We start from the raw sequence: 20118 nt of genomic DNA, 5'->3' as shown, positions 1-20118 counted from the left end.
ACCTACATTCCAATAGCAGGAAGGAGGAGAAGGAGAGCACATGCCCTTGCCCTTTAAGGGCATGACCAGGAAAGGACCCACATCATTTCTCCTCCACTCACAGGGGATTGGCTGAGCACAGCTCCCTGACCACACCAGGCTGTGGGAGAGGCTGGCCGTGGTCTTATTCTGGGCAGCCATGTGTACACCCAATGCTTTGGGCTCTGTTGCTGATGAAGGGAGGGTGGTTGTTGGGGGACAGCCCGAGGCTGGCTATGGCCCTTTGTCCCATCGGGAGCCCCGTGTTGCTTTTTGGATTGGCTCTTTGGGGACCTTGGGGCTGAGCCTGGGCCTGGGCAGGCAGTTCCCTCACAGACCTCCCCCCTGCTTCCTCTGCAGTGAAGGCAGCAACCTCACCCCCGCCCATCACTTCCAGGACTTCAGGTTCAAGACCTACGCGCCTGTCGCCTTCCGCTACTTCCGGGAGCTCTTTGGGATCCGGCCGGATGACTACTTGGTGAGTGTGTCCTCGGCTGCTGCTGCGTCGCCAGCCCCCGGCTCCAGCCCAGGCTCGCCGGCTCAGATCACCACCTGTTTGTTGCCTCTTGGTCTCTGTGGGGCAGGAACGTGGGTGCAGCGTCGCCGGGCTCCCTGCTCAGTTTGTAGTCGGGGCGGGCCGGACTTGGTTCTCGCTGGCTGTTGGCCGGGCCGTCTGTTCCTTCCAGACATTACAGTCTTCTGTGCACTCATCCTGGAGGGACTGTCCCGTCACCGGCCATGCTTGTGCTCCTGGCTACCAGCCTGGACTCTGTCCTCCCGGCTCCGCTGTGGTTTTAGTCTCTCAAGTTAGAAAAAACAAAACCTAGGCCAGACCCTCTGACCTCGCATCCCTGTCAGGACTCCTGAAGGTCACGTCCAGATGGGGCTTCATGGCAGCAGCGTCTGGGTCATCGGCCAGAGTCTCCACTTCAGAAGGTCCGGCTGGTCTGTTCCAGGCCCGCCTGGTCACACGTTGTGACTTTGCACGTGGAGGCCTTGGCGTCTGCGAAGACGCCCACGTCTGACCTCCTGGCACCTGCCGTCTCCGGGGAGGCCCGATCCGTGGGTTTGGGGGGCCTTGACCGTGTTCCAATTGCTCCCGTTCGGGTCTTAATCTGTGGGAAGGCTGTGCCCTGAGCCGGGGCCACGTCCTTCTGGAGGCCCAGCGTTTGCTCCGGCCGGGGACACGTGTGACCTGGGGCTCCCCAGCTCTGCCCGGTCAGTGCCCAGAAGTCACCGAGTCCCACGCGACCTCCCCCATCCCAGCCCTGGGAAGAGCTTCCCTCGTCTGCGAGCCCCGCGGCGCGCGGAGGAGCATTTCGTGTGCAGCCTGGCGGTTCTACAGCAGAAAGGACGCCGGTTACCCAGACACTGTGTTGTCATGTCACCGGGAGGGGAGACCTATGGCCTTGTTCACAGTTGGGGAGAAATGGCCTCGGTGTCCATTAGCAGGGAGTGGACAGTGGAACTGCCACGTCCACAGAGGTGGGCCACGGAGATGGCTGGGGCCTGATCTCGAACTTGATAAGTAAAGTGTAGGGACCTCAGACGTCTGAGGTCACCCAGCCCCACCTTGGCGACCTTCAACTTCATTCTCCCTGCTCCTCCCAGACGGGGAGTGTTCTCGTTTCTCCCTAACCTCCACTCCCACCAACACCGCCAGGGACAGGCAGGCAGCAGCCCTGCGGCCTCCAACATAGGTCACGGAGGGAGCGGGATCCTGGAATGGGAGCGTGAGCCTGGAATGGCAGCAGGAGGGCGGAGATGGCCTGGGTGTTCTGGGCCACGGGGCCCTGGCGGGCTGGAAACTCGCTGGAAGGTTCAGACCTAAGGCGTGTCCATCCTGGGCCTGAGGGGTTGGGGGTGCTGCAGACAGGGCCTCGGGGAGCCTGCTGGGGTCGGCCGTCGGGGAGCAAGCTGGGAAACACGGCAAGGAAGTGGGTGCCGTGCGGAGGGCAAGTGGAGCCCCTCAGCCTGTGGGCCGGGTTGCTCCGAGCTGCAGGAGTGAAGCCCGCGCGGCGGGGCAGGGATGGACCGGGCGCCCGGACTGTCCCCGCCTCCCTCGCCGGCTCTGCCTCCCCCGGGGTTCCCCTCTCCTCCACGGTCACGGCCTCGGCCCCTGGCTGCCGCCCCCCGCCCCAGCTGCAGGCACCAGGCCCGAGTTTTTTTGTGCATAGTCACTCTCACCCCTTGTGAGACCCCTGTGCTCTCCTGGGGTTAAATGTCATTTAATCTCAGCTCAGGACAGCAGGGCATGGGGGTGGGGTGGGGTGGCGGGCTGTTTCCTGAATCGGGGGTCGTCTGCCCATGACCCCGTCCTGATGGTGGGTTACCTGGCTCAGGAGCCCCTGCTTGTCACCCGCCTGCCCCTTGGCAGTGGCGCCTAGTGAGGCCCAAGACCCACGGCCCCGACCAAGCTGCTCACCAGGGCAGCTGCTGTCAGCCATCTGGTTCCCGAACTTTCTCCTCCCGTAGATCTATCCTGTACAGAACTGGACACTCCCTTCTGCTGGGTTTTCCGCTCGACGTCCCTGCTCTCCTGCAGGGTGCTTCACTGTAGTCTGTGCCCAGAGGTGCCCGGCGGTGGCTGCGGGCCCATGCCTGGCGGAGCGCAAGGAGGGCGGGGCACCTGGGCGGGGCCTCTGTGCTGTGGATGTTTGTGGCTAGTGGCTACAGGCGGAGCGGGGATGGACAATGGCTGTGGCCGCAGCTGCACGCCCCTTGCCCCCGTCCGAGCCTTCCCTGAGCTGCTCTTGCTCCCACGGCCAGCCCTGCTGTCGGATGCATCGGAATCTGGCCACTCCTCGTCCTCCACCGATGCCCCTGGCCAGCCCCCGCCCCGCCCACCTGGGCACCCCGTCGGGCTCGCACCCCCAAAGTCCAGAGGGGCCTCTTAAGGCACAGATCACACCATGTCACTCCCTAGCTGTCCCCGCACTCGGAATAAAGGTTGGCCTCCTTGGTTCCCTTCCCAACCGAACTCCGCTGCACCATCCCCTTGGCCACCCGGCCTCCTCCCTATGCTGTCCTCCACCATCTGCACGCGCTCAGGGCCTTTGCACAGGCTCAGTCACATTCTTTTGCTCGATGTTGGCTCCTCAGGGGACACACCTTTCCTGGCCACCTGATCACCGTAACTGCCTCCAGCACGTCTGCCTTTCAACCGAGGGATGTTTCTCTGTGCCCTTTGTCACCATCTGACACACTGTGTATTACTTTATTTATCTGTCTGGCTTCAACTAGAATGTCAGCTCCAGGGCTTCCCTGGTGGCACAGTGGTTAAGAACCCGCCTGCCAATGCAGGGGACACGGGTTAGAGCCCTGGGCCAGGAAGATCCCACATGCTGCAGAGCAACTAAGCCCGTGTGCCACAACTACTGAGCCTGTGCTCTAGAGCCTGTGAGCCACAAGTACTGAAGCCCACACGCCACAATTACTGAGCCCGCGAGCCTAGAGCCCCTGCTCCACAACAAGAGAAGCCACTGCGATGAGAAGCCCGCGCACCACGGTGAAGAGTAGCCCCCGCTCACCACAACTAGAGAAAGCCCGCGCACAGCAATGAAGACCCAACACAGCCAAAACTAAAAATAAAATAAATTAAAAAAAAAAAAAAGAATGTCAGCTCCAGGAGCCAAGGATTTGGACTGTTTTGTTTACTGCTGTGTCCCCGGTGCTAAGACTGGGCTGGACTGACTGTCCCCCCACCACTCCAGGAGAGATGCCGGAAGTGTTAGTGCCTCACTTGGGGTGGCCCCCGCCTGGGCCCCTGAGTGACAGCGAAGAACACAGCCCCAGCTGACCCACAGCGGACGCACTGTGAGTGCTGTCTGGGGGCTGCTTGTTAGCTGGCATATTCTGACTGTGCTGACTGCCGTATGAGCTGGCTTCTGCCTCCATCACACTGAGTGGGGGCAATAAAACTGCCGGCTCCTACCCCTCAAGGCTGAGGTCAGGCACCAGCAGACCAGGGGGTGCATGGAAATATGCTTGGGTGTCAGGTAGTGCTGAGAAAGTGGCAGTTGGCTTTTGGTCAAGGGACTGAGGAAGGCCCCTCTCCTCCTTTGGACCTGAGTCTGCCTCTGCTGGTGCTCCTGAGAGTCAGTAATACGTGAGAAACAGGAGCACTGGGAACAGCATGTATCAGTCAGCACGGAGCAGATTATGCCGGGTAAGAAACAGACCCCTGCATCCGTGTGGCCTAAAATGACAGTGGTGTGTTTCTTGCTCACACTCTGTGTCCGCCCTGGGTTGACTAGGGGCTGTGCTCATCACTGGTACACTAGGCTGATGAAGCAGCTCCCACCCCAAACATCTGGCCTCCGAGGCAGAGGGAGAGTTCCGGAAGGCACACAGCAGCATTTACATCTTCCAACCTGGGGATGACCCACCACTTGTGCTCACAGCTCACTGGCCAGTGCTTGTCAGACAGCGTCACCCCACCCCAGAGAAGCCAGGCAGTGCAGTCCTGCTCCGTGCTCGGAAGGGGTGATGGTGGGTGGGATCCAGGGTTGGCTGTCAGTGGGCTCCGACTGTGAGCACCCCCACACCTAGTGCTTGTGGACACAGGGTAGCCTTTGGCTTAGGGGCCTGAACATCCAGGGGCAGCTGTGGCGTCAGGTGTAGTTGTATCCAGGAGCTGGGCCTAGGGCAGTGGGGTCCTGTGTCTGTCTCCCTGCTTTTCTCTGTGGATAGGAAAGGGGGCCCGTCCTCCACGCTGTGTATACCAGCGGTACTCAATTAGGATTTGGGGGGGTGCAAGAGACAGAAAACCTGACCCAGACAGCCTCAACTCTAAAAAGTACTTCATTGACTCAGCTGAAAAGGCCTGCAGGCCTTGCTTTTCATTCATTTGCTTTACAAGTGAGCATCTACTCTGTGCCAGGCACTGAAGTATGTGCTGGGAACCCCTTTTGTTATGTGAACAAATCATGTAGATATCCTTGTCTCCCTAGAACTTACCATCTAATGGTGCGGAGGGGGTGCGCGGGGACGATAGGCAGTGATCGCGGAGGTGGAACGTGGGTGTCAGGGACTAGGAGGTGGGGAAGAGAGGTGGGAGGGGCCCGGGTGTCCGGGGGGCCGGGGTGGGGCTGCTCACCAGGCACGCAGCTTCTGTTTTTGCCGTTCCCGGTGCTGGGCTTCCACCCCCAAGGTCACCACGTGGTCCAGTGCGGCTGCGGGGTTCCAGGTGGGGAGGAGAGAGGGGTTCAGACAGGAGGTGCGCCAGCTCCTGCCACCCGTTTAGAGAGCCTCTCCCAAGTCCCACGTGGCAGCCTGTGCTTACGGCTCACGGGTCAGAGCTGACCGTCGTAGCTGCAGGGAGGCTGGGAGGCAAGTCGTGGCCAGGTGTGTCGGCTCCCCATATGGCCAGGTGTCTGTCCCTCACGGGAGAGGGAACACACTCTAGTGGGTCAGCACTGAGGCTGCAGGCTTAGCCCGGGCTCAAATCCTTGCTGTGTGGCCTTGGGCGAGACCGTCCCCCTCTCCAAGCCTCAGTGGCCTTGTCTGTAAAATGGAGCTGACGGTGACCAGTTTCGGGGTTGCCTGCCAGCCCCTGGGCCCCTGGGGGGGTGGGGATTGGTGAGCACCCCGCCCACTCGCTGCCCCCCTTTTCAGTACTCGTTGTGTAATGAGCCGCTCATCGAGCTGTCCAACCCTGGTGCCAGCGGCTCCCTGTTCTACGTCACCAGCGACGATGAGTTCATCATCAAGACGGTGATGCACAAGGAGGCCGAGTTCCTGCAGAAGCTGCTGCCCGGCTACTACATGGTGGGAGCGCCGTGCCCCTCCAGCCCCAGCGCCCCCGACCTCACACCCTCCTCCTCCCTCTGCCCGAGGAGCCGTGGGCACTAGTCCCCCCACACCAGCACTACCCCCCACCCCCGGGCACCGGCATCTCCCTCCCCCCCGCACACACACCCCGGCACCACCCACCCTGGGCACCATCCCCTCCAGGCAGGCCGTCCTGGGTCACTGAGCCCCACCCGCAGGACCCCCTCACGTGGCAGGCAGGAACAGCCATCTGGGCCCTGTTGGCCATCCCCCCAGCCCACTGCCCTGAGTCACGGGTCCTAGAAATCATGGCTTCGCGCCTCGTGTCTCAACAGCCGGTGACTCAGAGAGGCGCTGGGGAGGTGGGCCTGGCTGCCAGCTGGCATTTGGGCCGCTGGGCGGGGGTGGGAGCAGGAGCCTCAGACTTGCTGGCCTGCAGTAGCGGGGGTCCTGATACACACACAGATGTGGGCAGGGGCAGAGACCCCGGGCAGCTCTGCACAGGTCGTGACCCATCTCTCCCTGTGGGGTGCACCACCCACCCCCGCCGTGCATGATCTTGGGTGAGACCCCCGGCTCCCCTAGCTCACGGGGTCAGCAAACTTCTTCTGTAAAGAGCCAGACAGTAAACATTTTCAGCTTTGTGAGTGACAGCCTCTGTCTCCACGGCTCAGCTCTGCCGTGGCAGCGAGAGAGCTGCCACAGACGAGGCGAGAGCCAGTAGCCATGGCCGAGTGCCAGTAAAGCTTCTCTTCTGGACACTGACGTGAGCACTTTACGTAATGTTCACATGTCACAGGACGCTGTTTTTCTTTTATTTTTTTAACAATGTAAAACCATTCTTAGCTCCCGAGTGTACAAAGACAAGTGGCCTGGATTTGGCCCTCGGGCCGGAGTTTGCTGACCCCTGCCCTGGACACGCCTGGAGGCCATGCCCGCCATCCCCCCAGTTTGGGCTGGGGAGGTGGGACACCTGGGTCTGACCTGGTGGGAAGCCAGGCCCAGACACCTCGGCAGCATCCCCTGGGGCCCTTTATGGAAAGGCTGTCTCTCGCTGGGCCTGACTCTGTAGAAACAGATCCTCCTGGCTCTTCCAGGTGGGGTGATGGCGAACTCATCTGGCTGGCTGTACAGTCAGGGTGCTGGGGGCGTGGAGAGAGGGACGAGCCTGGGAGAGGTGGTCAGGGTGGGCTTCCTGAGGAGGTGGCCTCTGGCCTGAGATCTGTGGGGCAGACAGGGTGCCGTGCAGGCTGCGGGCACAGCTCCCGGCGTCATCTCCAGTGACCCTCTCCTCCCCAGAACCTCAACCAGAACCCACGGACGCTGCTGCCCAAGTTCTACGGACTATACTGTGTGCAGTCGGGCGGGAAGAACATACGCGTGGTGGTGATGAACAACGTGCTGCCGCGCGTGGTCAGGATGCACCTCAAGTTCGACCTCAAGGGCTCCACGTACAAGCGGCGGGCCAGCAAGAAGGAGAAGGAAAAGAGCATCCCCACCTACAAAGACCTGGACTTCATCCAGGACATGCCTGAGGGGCTCATGCTCGACGCCGACACCTTCTCCGCGCTCGTCAAGACGCTGCAGCGCGACTGCCTGGTGAGGAGGGGCCTGGCCGGGGCCGTGATTACGGGGCCTCCATCTCTGAGACCCGGTTTTCCCACCTGTAAAGTGGGGACGCAGTGTGAGCTCGAGATACGCACTCCCTCCCTGCCCCAGCCCCACCTCAGGCTGCGTTCCTGCTGCCGAAACAAAGCCCCAGGAGCAGCCTGGTGTTTTCAGGGAGGGCCCTCACCTTACAGCGCACCTCAGATCAGGCTTGTGCGGGCTCCAAGCTGCCCTCCATGGGCAGGTGCTTCTTAGGAAAAAAGAAAACCCGCCAGGCCCTTCGCAGGCCTTGCAACTGCAGTCTGCCCGCGCCCCCTTCGGCCTCAGAGGCGAGGATACGGAGGCCTGGCAGGGCTCAGGCCAGGCCTGGGTCCTCCAGGGTCCCCTCTGCACCCTGGCTCCCAGACCCCTCCCCAGAAAACCACCAGACACCTCAGGGCCCCACGGCTTTCAAGAGCCCACCCCCAGGGCCCGGGTGTCCCCGTCCTGGGCTGCACCTTGGGGCCTGCAGCAGGAGTGATGACCAGAGAACCGGGCTCCTGAACCAGGGCCAGGGCGGCCTGGCCTCGAGTCAGAAGCTGTGCCCCAGGCCCACCGCTGGGGTCCCCAGTGGGATGAGGATGGGGCCTCCCACCTGGCTGTGGGGACTGAGTGGACACAGACCCAGATGGGGGTGGGGTGTGGGGGTTGGGGGGCAGCTGGCGCCTCCCCCTGACCCCCGGCCCCACAGGTGCTGGAGAGCTTCAAGATCATGGACTACAGCCTGCTCCTGGGCGTGCACAACATCGACCAGCAGGAGCGTGAGCGGCAGGCCGAGGGCGCCCAGAGCACCGCTGACGAGAAGCGGCCACTGGGCCAGAAGGCGCTCTACTCCACGGCCATGGAGTCTATCCAGGGCGGGGCCGCGCGCGGGGAGGCCATCGAGACGGACGACACGTAGGTGGCGGGGCTCGGGGGCTTCCCGTTCTCATCTCTGCCCCGGCCCCCTTGCCAGGCGAGAAGCGGGCGGGGGGAGTCGTGAGGAAGGTGAGAGGGATACGACCGAGTCCAGGGTCTGGCCTGTTCCTGGTTTGTCAAGCGGACAGCAGCGCCTACCCATCCCCCAGCCCCCCGTGCCCCGAGGGGTGGACGGCAGACACACAGCTGCGGCCAGGTGTTCTGACCAGGGCGTCCAGATCAGTCAGTCAGTAGATGGAGGTCATTGGCCATCCCTGTGGGAAGCACAGATCCCCTTCCCTCCCGCTGGGCCCCAGGGTGGGTTAAAGCGCCACCGTAGGCAGCAAAGCTGGAAAAGTGTTGAAAGACGGCCCCGGAGAAGGTGGAAGATACCAAACCCGGGACCCACCGGGGGCAGGGCTGAGAACGGTCCTTCCCTGGCGATGCCAGGCGGCAGTGAGGGGTGACCGGGTCCAGAGAGGAGTGCGTCCCCTGACCCCACCCACCACCTGGCCGACCTGGTCCTGCCCTGGGGGCTTGGGCGCGGTCGCTGACATACTCACAGAGTATCCCTACCACCCACCCTGTGCTTCTCACGTTCAGGGTCGGGTCACTTTCTCTGGGGCGTCCTGAGCACTGTGGTGGGTGGAGCAGCATCCCTGCCCTCCAGTCGTGACAACCACACATGTCCCCAGACAGCATCACTGTCCCCTGAGGACAGAGTCGCCCCAGATGGAAACGGCTGCTGTGGACAGGTGTCACGATTGTCCCCTCATCACCAGGCATTGACCATGCCGGGAACTGGCAGCACCCTCCATTTCCGGACCCTGTTCAGTCCTTGGGGGGTAGGGGGCCCTGGAGGAGGAGGGTGGCATCCCCATGTCTTCAGCTGGGAAAAGGAGGCTCAGAGGTGGGGCTAGCCGTCAGGGTGCAACAGCCAGCTGGGGGACGGGCCGAGGCTTGACCCCGGCCTGGCCACCACACTGGGCCGCCAGCTGAAGGGCCCTGACTGGGCTGAGGCTGGGAGGACACGAGCTGGCCCGGAGCTCAGCCGTGTGGCGTTCGTAGGGTTGGTGCCAGGCCAGGCGAGATGGCAGGGCTTGCAGGTGAGCTCGGGTGTGGAGTGTGGCTGGCAGAGCCTCTGGGGCCCTAATGACTGCAGGACAGCTGCTGCATCGTGCAACCTCGCTAAGTGCGCGGGGCAGGCTCAGCCTGGGGCTGCATGAGGCCATTAACTCTCCAGGTTGCACCTGGAAGCCTGGTCCTGCCCGGGAGCCTGCACGTGCACATGCGGGCATGTGTGCGTGTGCCTACGTGTGTGTGCAAGTTCCGCATGTGCACGTGTGGGTGTGCGCACATCTGGGTCTCATGGCCGGGACTCCTCTGCACCCTGTGGCCTCCAGCTTTGACTTGGTGAGCTGGCCGGAAGAGCTGCTCGACCCCTCACCAGGGTGGGGTTCCCAGGTGCCTGGACCCCCTCTGAGGGTCCAGCCAGGCTGCCATCTACAGGGAGCGTGTGGATCCTCAAGCCCCAGGCCCCATCAGTCCTGCCTGCGTCTCCCTCCATCTCTGTCCCTGCAAGTCCCAGACCAGGCCCAGGGCCCCAGGCTCGGGGCTCCAGGCCACCTCCAACCTGTGCCCCTGACAGGCAGGCCTGCCCCTGAGGCAGCTCTGCAGGTGCTGATACTCTCGACCCCTTTCCCCAGGATGGGCGGGATCCCCGCTGTGAACGGCCGCGGGGAGCGGCTTCTGCTACACATTGGTATCATCGACATCCTGCAGTCCTACAGGTGGGTGCCCGCCCCCCATCCTGTGGTCCTCCAGGTGGGAGCCCGTGCCCCCTCCAGCCTGCGGTCCCACGGGTGGGTGCCTGCCCCCACCCTGTCTCCCCACTCCCCAGTGAGAGCCCGGTCAGGGCCAGTGCAGGGCTGGGTGGTGGGTGAGGTGTCGCCAGCTGACTGACTGTGGGCCCTGCCGTGTGCCAAGTGCTGGGCGGAACAGAGCAAGACGGAAACACCCTGTGGCTGGGAAGCGCAACATCTCTGGAAGGTTCCTACACTTCCAGAAATAAATGCTCACAGCCGATGCCGTGTGCTGTGTGGTCTCGAGTGTGGACACGAGCGTGGTGTAGCCGAAGGAACCAGACGCTCTTGGGTGACGGGCAGCTCCGTTACCCGTGCCTTGTGCTTTGCACGCTTACAGCAGTGAGCGTCTCTTGTTAGTTTTTTATCGAAGGAGTTACACACAGTCCAGGCGTGACAGGCAGGTTGTGGCCGTGGCGGTCCCCCTTTCCCGTCCACACCCCACCCCATGCCGGGAACTCCACTTGGCGTTGGGTGACTCCTCTGCCTGCTGGTCACCTCTTGCCCATCAGACGGCTGATGTTTGCAGCCTGTTTCCTCTCCTGAGGGCTGACCCCACCCCCTGCAGGCGTCTCCCTCCCGTTTGGAGCAGGAGCAGGCAGCTCCAGGGTTTCTGCAGAGGCCCCGGGTGGGGCGAGGGGAGCTCACCCTGAGGCGGAGGTGTGTGCCAAGGGAGGGGCTCCTTCCCCCTGCAGCCTAGAGGTGTCCAGGAAGGCTGCCTGGAGGAGGCAACATTCTCCCCAGCCCCGGTGTCAGGCGGGGCCTAGCTGGGGGTCATGGTGCAGGGCGCTCACTCCAGCAGCGAGGGGCCGGGCTCAGCCTGGCCCGTGGGAGAGAGGAAGGGTGGGCTCTGTCCCGCACGGGGGGCTATGTACCACGACCTTTCCACTGCCACCCCCAGAGAATGTGGTGGGAGCAGCCAGCAGGTGGGGGGGGGCGGTCAAGGGGGCAGGAAAGGGGAGGTGGCCTCTGGCTGATGCAACAGGTGGCCTCATTGCTCTAGACCAGGACTCCTCTACCCCCTTGATGCCAGGAACACTCCCACCCGTGCTAACCACAAACGTCCCTAGATATCAACAGTGTCCCCTGGAATGGGCTTGCCCAGAAGAGAACCCCTGGACCTGAAGGTTTGGCTGACGTTCTGGGCGTTTTCTTCTCTGCAGGTTCATCAAGAAGCTGGAACACACCTGGAAGGCTCTCGTCCATGATGGGGTGAGCATCATTTGTTCGTTCATTCCGTCCATCCGTCCACAAACGCACTGACCGTCTCCCTGGGCCAGGCACAGGTGCTAAAGAGCTGAGAGATGCGTCCCCCTTTCTGGAGCCACAGTCATGGGCCAAGGGGTCAGGGCTGAGATGAGGAAGCAAGGCAGCTGCAGGATCCTCAACGAGGGGTCCGAGCCATCCGTGAGTGGTACACGAAGGCTTCCTGGAGCGGGTCGGGGGGCCCCGAGCTGAGTGGGAAGGATTCCCAAGGACAGGCTGACCCGGAGAGTCAGGGGCCGGCCAGGCAGAGAGCATTCTGGGAACGTGTGATGTGGAGGGCGTCTTGGGCCCCAGCTGCACCCTGCGGGCAATACTGCACAACTCTGACCCCTGCTGCCCCATGGGGGTGGGGCCTGCTTAGATGGACCGGCTCAGTTATTTGAGAAAAGCTTGAAATTCATGTTTTCCTGTGAGCGCAGCCAACCCGTGAACACTTGCAGTGAATTACTTCAGAATGTAAAAGACTGTGAGGACCAAGAGTTGGGGCTAAACAGAGCCTGCCTGTGGGCCCGAGGCAGCCTGCGCACCCCTGGTCCAGCTGTGGACCCTCAGGCGGAGGCCTCTCCTCCCATGGGCCCCCCCGCCCCCCGCAGACCAGCTCTCACTCAGTGCTAAGGGCTGTGTGTGTGCCTGCAGTCTGTAAAATCCAGCCTCCTAACTAGCCCGCCCACCCCTCAGCGTTTGGAGGGTCTGGGGGACCTTCCGGAATAAGCGCTGAGAAGGTCCAGGTTACAGCTGGGCGGCCGCAACCCCCATCAGAGGATTTGGGTCGACTCCCCAGGAGCCTCAAATGTTGATGGAAGTAACCGTCCAGGTGTGAGCATCCTGGGGCCAGTAGGATGGCCCTCAGTGTTGGGGGCCAGGTTCCTCCTGTGTGTTGCTGCACACCCCCAGGCGTTGTCCTCAGCCCCTGGCCCCAGCCGGAGGGAGGGGCGCCCTTCCTCTCAGGGCGGAGAGACTCTTCCGTTATCTCAGCACGCCCCCACGCAGGCAAGGATAGAGTGCAGCGTTCATTGCGGGAGGCCACATGTCCAGATGGGTTCTGTTACGTTACAGCCGGGGGAGGACACCGGGCGGTGTCAGGGGACATCTGTGGCGGTCACACTGGGGGGCTCCTGGCATCGAGTGGGTGGGGACCGGGGATGCTGCTCCACACCCCATAGTGCCCAGGACGGCCCCCAGAGAACGACCGGCCTGCTGTCAGCAGTGCTAGGGAGGCCGTGCCGTAGCGGGCGAGGAGACTGGATCCCAAGGACAGCAAGGGTGTCCGTCCAGGGGCCCAGCCCGTATCGCGCCCCGACCGTGTGCCGGGCTCCCTGCCTCACGTCCCTACATCCTGACGAGGCCGGCAGCCTCCAGTCTCCGCGTGGCACAGATGAGGAGCAGTGCGTGGCCAGGGCCGCCCCCACCTGAGTGCAGGACGCCGGGCCTGCCTGCCCCGAGGACACCAGCCTCCCTCAGCCACAGGGACAGGCCTGCAACCCAGCTTTCGAAGCAGGCACGGGCCGTGCTCTCCCCTACCCTTGCTTTAGAGATTCTTTCCGGTTTCTTGATTTTGATACTTACCTGTTTACCTCTTTGAAACATGGTTCAAAAAGTTAAAATTACAGATGCGATTATTAGGAAACCACCTTCCTGCTTCCCTGTCCCTACCTGCTCCTTGGGTCCCCTCCCCACAGAGGCTACATCCCGCCCCTGACACGGGAGCCTCCATGGGGCCACAGCGCTCACACCTGCCTGCCCTCGGGCCCCTACTTCCCTTCCCAGGACACCATCTCTGTGCACCGACCCAGCTTCTACGCCGAGCGCTTCTTCAAGTTCATGAGCAACACGGTCTTCCGGAAGAACTCCTGTGAGTGCCCAGGCCCTCTGGGTGGGGGCGTGGAGGGAAGAGGGCGGAAGATCAAGGGCAGGGTAAACCTGGAGCGCTGGTCCTGTGTTCAGCCAGCCTTGGGCCTCAGGCGGGGACCTGGTCCAGGGCACAGGGCAGTGGGGGTGGCGCCCGCCCAGTCCCAGTCCTCTCCTTCCCGCGCAGCCTTGAGCAAGTGATGCCCCCTCCGCACCTCAGTTTCCCCATCTGTACAGAGCCAGGAGGGGGAGGTTTGTTTACGCACGCGATCAGTGGGGAAGCACCGTTGCCAAGGAAACGGGACCTTGCCACACGGAAGCCGGCCAGTCATCAGCCCAACTGGGCGTCGTCGGGGAGGGCGCAGGGCAATCGTGGTGGCCATGGCCCATGGTGGCCTCTGGAGGTCCCATGTCCGTGCTGGGCCTCCAGAGTCACAGACCCTGGTGCACCCCAGGCCGGACCCCACATGGGGCCTGAAGGGGTCTTTCTCCCTACGTGTCTGTCGTCGGCCCCCCCCAACCCCTCACTTACCCCCAAAAGGCAGGGTGCTTGTTCACTCTGGTCACTCCACGTCCCCAGCGTCCAGCTCGGGGCCTGGCACACAGTAGGTGCTCAGTAAGCGTCTGTGGGCGTGGGGGTGGTCTTGGTGTGCGCCTTACTGTCTAGGCCTTGCACTCCATGGAGGCTCCACGCAGGCAGTGGGAAGGGGCAGGCCCAGTGTCTGGCTCTCAGCTGGGGGGCTGCTCTCACTGCCTGGGCCAGATGTGTGCGGGCCATGAGCCAGCGCCGGTCACCTGCAGCTGGCTCTCGGCACAGCTCCACGTTCTGTGACATCTAGTTGTACGCTGAGGTTGACTGTGGAGGGACCGTTTACACCATGGAAATCGGCAAATACCACAAACCCAGCCTCTGTCCCCAGAGAGCCGGTTGTTAACCTTTACCAGTACATCTCTTCCTGGAACCTTCTCAGGGTGCTGTGGTCCAGGGAGTGCCGGCCTCCAGGGACTGGATGGCTGTACCTAAGGCAAACCGAGCGCCTACTGTATGCGGGAGCTAAGCTCGCCATGCTGGGGGCAGAGGTCACAGGGCCCGCTGGGAGAGGGTGGTGACAGGTCCTGACGGGGCGCAGAGGGCGTCTCGGGGTTTACCCGCCTCCCCTGACCCTGATGTTGCAGACAAGGACTTGGGGGCCCCGAGAGCTGAGCTGCGTTCCCCAGGCCATTGCAGCCTGCATGGGAGCCAGACCCTTGGTGCTGAGCCCCACTGTCCCAGGCCTTGACTTCCATGTCAGCGGCGGGGCCGTGGCCGGGTGGGCTGCGACACAGTGGGTGAGGCCCCAGAGTGCGTGGCAGATGTTGGTAGCTGCTGGTCTGCTGCTGTTTCTGGGGGCCGGGGTGGGAGTGCTGGATCCCCGGGGGCTCGTCCCATCTCTCTTGACGGGCAGGACAGGTACCTGGGGCTCCTGGCACCTCCCGAGGCAAGCCGGGTGGAAAGCAGGGCAGGCTTTCTCCACCAAGAGTGAAGAGCACTGGGGGACAGGCTGGAGGTGGGGCGGGGTGGGGGGGTGGCAGCCAGGCTTTTGTACAACGGAGGCACGGGGCTGCAGGGCCCGGCCTCGGTGCTGCCACCCAAGCACCAACCGCCCTTCCTCTGCAGCCCTCAAGTCCTCGCCGTCCAAGAAGGGCCGCGGTGCCTTGCTGGCCGTCAAGCCCCTGGGGCCCACCGCCGCCTTCTCGGCCAGCCAGATCCCCAGCGAGCGGGAGGATGCGCAGTACGACCTGCGGGGGGCCCGCAGCTACCCCACGCTGGAGGATGAAGGTGAGCAGGCGGTTGGGAGATAAGGGGGCCCCTGGGTCAAGGCGTCGTCCCTGGGGGGCTGGGAAGGGAGGGGTTCAGGGAGCAACAGCAGCAGTCCAACAGGAGGAAGCAGCCCCTGCAGCTGGGCCTAGCCTGGATGGGAAGGGGCGGTGACTGGAACCCAGCTGGGAAGTGGGGAGCAGCTGGGACGGGGCCCCCGGAAGAGCCACAGTGAAGGTTGAGCATAGACTTTGCCTCCCCGCCCACCCCCACCCCCACCCCCCGCAACCCACGCCTCAGAGGTGACAGGCTCCCTTCACATCAGAGGTGCACAGAGACCTGGAGGGATGAAGTACTTGATGGGGTTGGGCCTGATGTTCTGGAAGGTCCCTCCCGTCCCCTGGGTCAGAGATTCCAGGCAGGGAGGGGCTGGTGGAAGAGCATCAAGGAAGGGAGAAGCTGCCTGTGCAAGAGGCCCTGGGGTGTGACCTGGCCTAGCCTGTTGTGTGGGAGGCACAGCAAGGAGCCTGTATGTCTGGAGCAGAGCGGGAGGGGGGAGAGGGCAGGTGAGGCCTGTGGAGCAGGACCCCCTGGGGGCCGAAGGGAGGGGTTCGGATTTCAGTTTGAGAGCAGTGGGAAGCTACTGGAAGGTCTTATGCCAGGGGGAAATTGGAGCACATCTGCCCGCTTAAAGCTGGCAGGGACGACAGTGTGGGGTGGCAGGTGGGAGTAGGGGGCATGGGTGGTAGAGGGTGAGCCGAGTTGTAGGTGGAGCCCAGAGGCCTCCCAGGCCCCCGCAAGTGCCCACCCACTCCTCGCCACAGGCCGGCCAGACCTCCTGCCCTGCACACCGCCTTCTTTCGAGGAGGCCACCACCGCCTCCATCGCCACGACCCTGTCCTCCACGTCCCTCTCCATCCCAGAGCGATCCCCCTCGGAGACATCAGAGCAGCCGCGGTACAGGTGAGCAGACCAAACGTGTCCCTCCGCGGGGGGCTGTGCGTGGGCAGGGCCTCGCCCCACTTCTCCCACCTCCTTGTGGTCTCTCTGCAGGCGGCGCACGCAGTCCTCCGGACAGGATGGCCGGTGAGCTGAGACCCCAGCCCTCTCCCTCTTTCTCTCCCCCGCCCGCCCGCCCGCCCCAGTCCATCCCCCGCTTTCCCCACCCGGAGCCCTTCGTCTCTGACCACTGCTTTCCGGGCACAGATTCAAGTCAGGCTCTAGACCGCATAGGATATCTCAGGTGATTCTGTGTCTGTCTCCCACCTGGCTGCCCAGAGGACCCTGCTCCCACACGTGCCTGTTGGTTCTTCTTTCTCTTTTTATTAATATTTTTATTCTAAGAGATACAAAAAGGAAAATAGTTAAGATGTTTCCCCCTGCCCCATGCCTGCTCCCCTTTCTGGGAGCAACCCCCGGACGGAGTTTTTGTCTCTTTCCGGAGATATTTGTGAATATACAAGCAGACACACGTTCGGGCCTGTCTCTCCTCACATTTTGACCAGCGTGCACTCTGGGCGGCACACTGCCCCTTACTCTGTCACCTACCAGCAGAAGGTCACCTGTCTGAGCAGGTGGAGCATGTGCTGGTTGCCGTCCCTCTAATGGGCCATGGACACTTGGGTTGTTCCCAGTTGTTTCATCTTGTAACAGGACTGCAGTGAAGAGGGCATTTCTGTAATTAGTTTTTTTGGGATAATTCCTGCCAGTTGAAAAAAAAGTCATGGTACAAAACATCTTTGGTGCAAAGTGCATCCCCCTCTGTCCAAATACCTGCTCTGATGTCAGCCACCATTTTGCTCCCTGGTGTTGCCATCCAGAGATTCTGCACGTCTGGATGCTGCAATGTTCTGACCCACCTGCACCACGGGTCTCAGCCTGGAACCCCAGAACTACCTCACCCCCTAGTCCAGGCCCCAGGCAGGTGCCTAGCTGCCCCCAGGGGGTGGGCGGGATCCAGGCCACCATTCACTCATTATGCCTCTGCTGGTGCCAGAGTCACAGGATAGCCCCAGGTGGACTCTTGCAGCCCCCAGGTGGGCATGACAGCCAGAGGGACCAGGTGCGAGCTGGGCTGGCTCAGGGCCCTGGTCTGATGGTGCGTGGAGACAGCACCTCGTGGAGGCTACCAGCTTGTTACCGGGACTGGGAATTGGCACCGGCCTGGAGCTCGGCTGGTGCTCCTGGGGGTGTGGCGGGGGGTGAGGAGGGAAACTGAGGCGCGGCTTCCCATTGCCTCCAGGCCCCAGGAGGAGGCGCATGTGGAGGAGGACCTGCAGCAGATCACGGTGCAGGTGGAGCCCGCGTGCAGCGTGGAAATCGTGGTCCCCAAAGAGGAAGATGCGGGGTGAGTGGCCCTCGAGTCCCTGCGGTCCCGTTACCTGGTTCCTGCATTCCAGTTCTGCTCTGGCCCCATTGGTCGAGCGTGGTCACGTGGCCAGCTGTCCGCTGGGCAGGCTGGGAAAAGTAGTCCGCAAGCTGGGGGCGGGAATGGGGCTTCCGGGGCGTGGGGCATGGGGAGGAAGGGAGCGCGTGAAGCCGGGAGCAGCGGGGGTCTTGCACTTAGGGAAGGGTCGCCTCCTCCAGGGCTCAGAGCCGCCCTGTCATCTGAGGTTACTTTCCCTCCCACCCTTCCTCTCTTCGCTCTCTTAGCTTTGCTGGGGCTTGCGAGACAGCAACTTACAAACTTGTCAAAGAACCAGTTGGGGACTTAGTTACCTTTTCCCCTGTTGTGTTTTGTTTTTATTTCATTCACTGTAACTCACTAGTAATGACTTCTTTCTAGCTGCTTCTGGTTTGTTTTCTCACTTGTTTCTTTCTTCCAGTGCTTAAATTCCTTTTTTTCTTTAATAATGAGGCCCTTAAGGCTATGTAGTTTTCTCTGAGTACTGCTTTTGCGGTGTCCCGTGGGTTTTGACGTGAAGCAGTTCTTTTATACTGACTCACATGTGCATGGTTAGTGATTTTTTTCTTATTTCCTCTTTGAATTAAGATAGTGGCTTTCAACCACTTGAGAGTGATTTTGCCCTCAGGGGAGAGTGGGCAGTGTCTGGGAACATCTTTGGTGGTCATGACGGGGGGGGGGGGGGGGGGGGGGTACTCTTAGCATCATGGTGGGAGCCAGGGACGCTGCTCCACACCCCACAGCGCCCAGGATGGCCCCCAGCAGAGAATGACCTGCCCGATGTCAGCAGTGCTGAGGGGGAGACCCTGGACTAAGGCTTTTTAGGGGTGTCTCTCAAGTGTTTAAGATTTTTTGTTTACCTTTTTGGTACTTCTAACTTTATTAGGTTTCAAGCTGAAGAAAATGGCCTAAAAAAGTCTACGCTTTGGGGAATTCCCCGGTGGTTAAGACTCTGCGCTTCCACTACAGGGGGCAGGGGTTCGATCCCTGGTCGGGGAACTGAGATCCCGCATGCCGCTCAATGCAGCCAAAAAATTACGCTATTTTTTTTTTTTTTTTTTTGGCTGGGTTGGGTCTTTGTTGCTGAGCGCGGGCTTTCTCTAATTGCAGTGAGCGGGGGCTACTCTTCGTTGTGGTGTGCGGGCTTCTCATTGCAGTGGCTTCTCTTTGTTGCGGAGCACGGGCTCTAGGCATGCAGGCTTCAGTAGTTGTGGCAGGCGGGCTCAGTAGTTGTGGCTCTCGGGCTGTAGAGAGCAGGCCTAGTAGTTGCGGCGTACGGGCTTAGTTGCTCCACGGCATGTGGAATATTCCTGGACTAGGACTCGAACCCGTGTCCCCTGCATTGGCAGGCAGATTCTTCACCACTGCACCACCAGGGAAGTCCCCAAAATTCCCTTTTTAAGTGTCCGTGGACACTTGGGAGAAAAGTGTCTTCTCTGTGAAAAGATGGAAAGTTCTCTACAAGCCTTTTCTGTCCAGTGTCTTGATTGGTGTCATCGGTTCCTTTATGTCCTTACTTGCCTCTTATCTGCTTGGGCTGTTTAATTCTGTAATTGCCTTATCCAGTTCTTCTTGCCTTTCCCATAATTTTTGCTTTATATACTTTTTAGAATTTCTGTTCTATTTCTAGAGACTTTACTTAGCACTCCCAGCACACGTTCCCAGGTGCACTTTGCTATTATTTCACACACACGCACCAGTTCCTGCCACTGTCAGCTTTTTTGCCATTAACTGAAGTGTCGCGGTGGGAAATGTCATTCAGTCTTTGCCCCACAAAACAAGTTGCCCTCAAACGTGACTGGAGAACCAGTTCTGCACGGTTACAGGTGCTCTTTCTTCTCAGAACTCGTCATTTCATCCAGGAGGTGAAATTTAGTCACCAGTCACATGGCCGCCAGCCAAGGCCTTGGGCACGTTCCTCACCTTCACTCTGAGCCTCAGTTTCCTCATCTGTAACACAGGACAGCAGCAGCATCCCCCCTTCCCGAGTGGAAGTTTGGTGGGTTCATTCACACAAGGCCCTCAGACAGGCCTGGCACCTAGTAAGTGCTCAGAAAAGAGGAGAAAGAGGTTCTGGCCCCTCGGGGGTAGGTGCCATGTGTCCCCACTTTACAGATGAGGAAACTGAGGTTCCGAGAAAGAACGTGGTCCTCATGGCTGCCCAGCAAGTGAGTGGTGAGGCGGGGATCTGCCCACAGGCGTGAAGCTGAGCAAATAGAGGGGGAAGGGCCCGCCTGCTCGGGGGTGGGCACATTGTTCCCTGGGCTGCAGCAGTGCTTGGGGGTGTTCTGTTTGTTTTGTGCGGGAACTAGAACGTGTCAGACAGGATGCATCCCTGCAGTTGGACTCCCTGCGTCAAGGATGGTGCGGAGCAGGGAGGGTCCTGGGGTGTGGGCTGGAGAAGGCGCGGGCTGTCCAGAGCACCCCCAGCCAGGACTCCCGTGTCTTCCCCGTGTCCCCAGGGAGGGGTCATCCCCGGCCTGTGCCTCTGCTGCCGTCGAAGTGGAAACTGCCAGCCAGGCCTCAGACGAGGAGGACGCGCCCGCCACAGACATCTACTTTGTAAGTCCTCCCGGGATCCCTCCCGTCGCCGGACCCTCCACCAC

At 61.5% G+C, this 20118-nt stretch overlaps 1 protein-coding gene across 1 annotated transcript in view; it reads left to right on the top strand.

Annotated features, from left to right (window-relative positions):
- PIP5K1C (phosphatidylinositol-4-phosphate 5-kinase type 1 gamma) overlaps window positions 1-20118 on the top strand; it is a 58247-nt gene that overhangs the window by 32725 nt on the left and 5404 nt on the right. The window contains exons 5-16 of the mRNA XM_082651499.1: window positions 379-496; window positions 5635-5787; window positions 7090-7389; window positions 8129-8334; window positions 10041-10124; window positions 11360-11408; window positions 13230-13314; window positions 14968-15129; window positions 15933-16071; window positions 16162-16194; window positions 17351-17455; window positions 19975-20074. Of these exons, the coding sequence (XP_082507625.1) occupies window positions 379-496; window positions 5635-5787; window positions 7090-7389; window positions 8129-8334; window positions 10041-10124; window positions 11360-11408; window positions 13230-13314; window positions 14968-15129; window positions 15933-16071; window positions 16162-16194; window positions 17351-17455; window positions 19975-20074 (1534 nt within the window). The remainder of the gene's footprint in view (window positions 1-378; window positions 497-5634; window positions 5788-7089; window positions 7390-8128; window positions 8335-10040; window positions 10125-11359; window positions 11409-13229; window positions 13315-14967; window positions 15130-15932; window positions 16072-16161; window positions 16195-17350; window positions 17456-19974; window positions 20075-20118) is intronic.

Source organism: Grampus griseus (assembly GCF_964374135.1).
Source record: "Grampus griseus genome assembly, chromosome: 3".
NCBI lineage: Eukaryota > Metazoa > Chordata > Mammalia > Artiodactyla > Delphinidae > Grampus > Grampus griseus.
This window is presented reverse-complemented; position numbering and strand designations above follow the sequence as displayed.